The sequence below is a fragment of the Hakea prostrata genome, chromosome 10 (assembly GCF_041222555.1).
Source record: "Hakea prostrata isolate BN-2017 chromosome 10, UWA_Hpros_2, whole genome shotgun sequence".
NCBI classification, from domain to species: domain Eukaryota; kingdom Viridiplantae; phylum Streptophyta; class Magnoliopsida; order Proteales; family Proteaceae; genus Hakea; species Hakea prostrata.
The window spans coordinates 36585566-36590642 of NC_142609.1; the positions used below are offsets into that span (position 1 = coordinate 36585566).

General features: G+C 38.4%; 1 protein-coding gene across 1 annotated transcript; it reads right to left on the bottom strand.

The window, feature by feature from the left end:
• Positions 1 to 522: 522 nt before the first annotated feature.
• Positions 523 to 1722, bottom strand: LOC149002692 (glucan endo-1,3-beta-glucosidase, basic isoform-like). Its single transcript, XM_089138762.1, has 2 exons — positions 1620 to 1722; positions 523 to 1472 (listed from the first exon to the last, which is right to left on the bottom strand). Exons 1-2 carry the CDS (start codon positions 1720 to 1722, stop codon positions 523 to 525), a joined length of 1053 nt encoding a protein of 350 aa, XP_088994888.1.
• Between the last annotated feature and the right edge of the window lie 3355 nt (positions 1723 to 5077).

The following is a 5077-nucleotide window of genomic DNA, read 5'->3' on the forward strand; positions in this document are numbered from 1 at the left end:
ACCATATGCCAATATATTCTCTTTGATCTTTGATTTCTTCTCTTGTTCTTTTGGTTTCTTCGGGCAGAGAGAGATTATGGATTTGAAAATCACTTAGAAGATTAGTGGTTAACTTAAAGATCCTTCACAATTAAGATTTGTTTGAAAGAGATAATTTCCTTTTTTTGGTGGTCTTAATCTTTGAATACAGGTATGGCAGCCAACACAATAAAAGGAAAGACACATTAAACTGCAGAGTTTCCCCAACAAACTCTTTAGATTTACAAGTAGCATGATTTAAAAGGGTAGCATGAAGAAATAGAGTAAAAGTAAATCCAACAATAAATTTTAAATACTTTCTTTCTCAAGTAAACATGATTCAAAAGGGTAGCATGGAGAAATAGAGTAAAGCAAAACTAATTAAATGCTTGTATGACTACACTATTTTCTTTGTAACCCAAAAAAAAAAAAAAAAAAAAAAAAAAGCTAACTGTTGATAGTGTCTCCTTCAATCCAAACCTGTCACTATTTTTTCCCCCACATTTACAGGAAGGTAATTGGGTATTTGGCTTGTTTATCTGGAGTGAATAACCCCCAGTGCTTCTCTAACTCAGGAGTCTTTTCGTTCTCGTCAAACATAGCAAACACGTAAGTCTCCAAAGGCTCAGGTTTCCTCGGAGTTCCATTGCTGACATGTGAAATCAGATTTCTATTGTAAGTCAGTGCAGTATCAACTGATGTTGAAGTTCCTGCTGCAGTTGGCCAACCAGTCTCCGATACAACCAATCCAACAGAGACACCATTTGCCTTGTCAAGAGCAAAGTGAAAAGCATCAACCATGGCATCAAATAGGTTTTGGTATGCAAGTTTACTATATGGATCTGATGTTCCATTTGCTTGGGATGTAAAGAGGGCATAGGAAAGGCTAATATCAGCAGTGTTATCCTGGTAAGCGAAGTAAGGATAAATATTTGCTAGCAATGGTGCTCCACTTTGGTCCAAGAAAGTAATAATAGGCCCTATATATGATATCACATCATCTCTAAATTGACCTAAGGCTGGTGGGTAGGTGTCGCCAAGGATTCCAGCTTCAACAGATGTGGAGACCTTGATTTGTAAGCCAGAAGCTTGAATTGCCGTGAGAATCCTTTGCATGGCAGGAAGAACAAAGTTAGCCAATTGAGCTTTGTCATTGATAGGACTAATTTCGTTGCCAGCGACAATATACTTGAAATTAACACCAGGGTAAGCAACAATATTCCTCTGCACCCAGTCATTTGCAATGGTATCATCGGTTGAAATACCTTGAAGTTCTTCATTGGGAATACCCAACATGAGTTCAATGTTGGAGCCACCCAGGGCTTGGAGAGCTTCTGGGTTTGGAGCATATAGTCTCATTCTTTGGATGTTTTGGGATTTGTATAGATCCACAACTTCTTGTGGAGGTGGTAAATCGTTTCCATTCATTCCATAGCAAACACCTATTTGTGCACCTGCATTACATCAAACAAGATCAATTAGTTTTCTTATCAAGAACAAATGAGAAAACTATCACTAAAACTAGTAGTGGTTTTTTTTCTTTTGACTATTTTGACACACACATGCACATATTTTTCTTTTGCAGATAAGAAGAGAGAGACCTGTTACGTCTAGCATTGCCATTAACAGTCCAAAGAGAAGTAGCATTGTGGCAGCAGCAGTATAACGGTAGTTGCTTTCTCTTGTTGCGGAATAAGTAGCCATTAACAAAAAGAAAGAGGAATAGAATAAAAGAAAGCTTAGAGTTAGTGCACGAATCGTGTAACTACAATGGGGTTCCTTATATAGGGATGGAAGGACACTGTGAATCCGGAAATAATTATATTTAGAAACTTGATTTTTAGGTTAGAATCCGTGTCACGGTTAAGGCAGGTTGGTAGTTTTGAAGATCTCAAGAAGAATAATATGGAAAAGTGGAAAACTCGAATTGCAGTGAGATCAGAGGCATTTAAGTTGTAGTTGCAACAAGAAATAAACGGAAGGAAATCAAATCAATCAAACTCAAACGGAAAATTTTGGTGACTGCTAAACTGGCAATTACTGAACATTACTATGAAATCACTATCGAATATCATATAAATCTAATTGTTTAATTTTGGATAAAAAAAGATCTCAAGCTATCTCATTGTAGATTCTCTACGGGTTCCATTTTCTCTCTCTTTCTTTAACTGTTGGAGACCCTATTTGGTAGCTATTGTTTCCTAGTAAGAGGTTACTCTTAGAACAGCAGCATCGACTTGGTCCATTTCTTGTTGTGTGTTGCTTTACTTTCCAATCACAAGCATGGGCTAGTGAATTGTCACTTAAATGAACGTAGGAATGCATGAGTCACCAACGGGGGTTGGTCCAAGTGGTAAGTATAGTTTGGTCCGCTTAAGCAAGGTTTCGATATTGAAACCTTGAGGATGCAAAAAATTCCTGTTTGGAGACTCACCCATGACAGCCAGGTGTGCAATCCGGGTCGAACACCGGAGTAGTCAGGGCAAAGCCTTAGAACCGGGGTTGGCAACAAAAAAAAGAAAAAAAAGGAAAGAATGCATGAGTCATTTATATTGAATCTATCAAAAAATGGGTCATTCATTGTGGATTCCACCTGGACCATTCTTCACATATATCAACGTACATTCAAATAAGGAATGGGGGCTATAGTCTCGTGGTATGGAAAGTTGGGGAATGGGTGGAGGGATGAAGGTTCGAACTCAAAACTTTCTTAATCTTAGTACTTTTATGCAGAAAGTTGCAATCACTATATGGCAGAAGCATGAACTTGATTTCATTCAGTTTAAATTTAGCAAGAGAAACAACTTATGGAACAAATAAAGTTGGGAACCAGTTTTTTCTTTTTGGTAAGTAAGTTGGGGAGAAACTACAACCTCACGAAGATATAGCCCCATATGTTAATTTAACTCGTTAAACTCAAATATTTAAGTAAATTTCACATCGTTTGAATTTGGCGAAAAACTCATGCCATCTGCTTGTAAAATCTCACAGGGTTTTATGTCAGTTTCTCTCTCCTTAACTATTGGACGCCCCATTTGGTAGCTATTGGAAGGTGACTATACATTTTAAGATTTGCACAAATAATTTATCCCCCCCAAAAAAAAAGATTTGCACCAGTTTTTACACTAACGTGAATGTATGCTTTTTTTTTTTTGGGGGGGGAGGGGGGATGATTTTATTTTATTTTATCTCTTCTCCTATACTTACTCTCTTGCTCTTATTTTCCTTGCAAAAGTTTCACCTCTAATTCCCCTTGATGCGTCTGAAAATTGTCCAACCACCGGAAGCCTACAAAACAAGGGTTAGATGAAGACCGACTCGTCAGTTGAAAAGCATCTTCTGATGGCTAAGTCAATAATAGCACCACCAAAGAGCTCTTCTTAGTTGTAGAGCTTAATTCAAAGATGGCAAGGAGGGAAAATGATCCAGTTACCTTCTTCTTCCTCTATTCATGAATTTATATAAACTTTACTTCCTGTTCCCGACTATTAGATCGATTAACAAGTTTTATCCATAGACATATGATCGTAGGGTTTAATTCTTCTAATCTGAGTTAGTTACCGATTTCCTTTTAGGCACGATTGCCTATCCTGAATTTGGCAGGATCACGTTTCTTTCTATAATGGTTACGTTCATTCACACCCAATAATCCTTGGGTTATCCCTTTGCTTTGGTTCCATTCGGTACAAACCATTCATCTTTGACCTGACCAATCGGCTTGCCGACCTCTGTTCGACCTGGTTCGTTTGTTATTATTATTTTACTTATCACAAGCGCACTGGATATAGAGGGCCCTAAACCTTAAGAATGATGGACCCAATGGGAATAGAATAGAAGAACACAAAAAAGGGATTAAAAAGAAAGAAAGAGAGTAGAAGGAAGAAGGTAAGCTAGGGAAGGGAAGAACGAAACATCACAGGAAAAGAAGTGGTACTTACTTGCTTGAGGAATTTGTATGAAAATGTTGAAGTTGGAAGGTTGAAGATGACATAGAGCTCACTGTCACTCTCAAGGGTTAGAAATTTCGCAAATGGCAAAGTAGAAAAGCAAATGGTGTACGGTTGGGTTTAAATACCTTCAGAGAGTAAAATATCCACGGAAGAGATTGATCCAGATCAACGATCAGGGGCGAACGCTTATTCGAGAAATAGGATGCCATGATGGCGCCTGTTCCCAATGAGCACATGGCGGGTATAGAGTGTTTTGCGTTGGATAAAAGCGGCTTGAGAGGACGTAACGATCCTGACAATAATTGCCACTCTTGGATGGCATTGGAGAGGACTGATTGTTTGATCTTCTACCAACAACGTTCGTAATCAACGTTCGAGAAGGACATACCAAATGATCGGTTTCAAAATCTCGATCATTTGGTCTGGGGGGCTCGTGATAAGTAAAATAATAGTAACAAACCAACCGGGTTAAACCGAGGTCGGCAAGCCGGTAGGTTGGGTCGAAGATGAATGGTTTGTATCGAATGGAACTAGAGCAAAGGGATAACCCAAGGATTTCTTGGGTGTGAAGGAACCTACCTGTGATGGAAAGAAACGTGATCCTGACAAATTTGAGATAGACAATCGTGCATGAAAAGGAATCAGCAACTAACTTGGATTAGAAGAATTTAACCCTACGATCATACACCTACGGATAAACTTGTTACTGACAAATTTGAGATAGACAATCGTGCATGAAAAGGAATCAGCAACTAACTTGGATTAGAAGAATTTAACCCTACGATCATACACCTACGGATACACTTGTTAATCAATCTAACTGTTGAGAACAAGAGGTAAAATTTATTAAATTCATGACTAGGGGAAGAAGAAGGTAACTAAATCGTTTTCCCTCCTTTCCATCTTTGAATTAAGCTCTGCAACTAGCAAGAGCTCTTTGGTGGTGCTATTATTGACTTAGCCATTGGAGGTGGCTTCCTGACCGACGAGTCGGTCCGCATCGATTGAAATCTTGAGAGATTCTGACTTGTGTTCTGTTTGACATAGCAAGGCTTTATTTATAATAATAGTTATGAATGAACAAGTACAATGTTCCCGATGTGGGACAA

Coding starts and splice junctions, on each gene's coding strand:
- LOC149002692 (XM_089138762.1), bottom strand. CDS start 1,722: ATGGCTACTTATTCCGCAACAAGAGAAAGCAACTACCGTTATACTGCT. Junction 1,473..1,619: donor GGCAATGCTAGACGTAACAG/GTCTCTCTCTTC, acceptor GATGTAATGCAG/GTGCACAAATAGGTGTTTGC.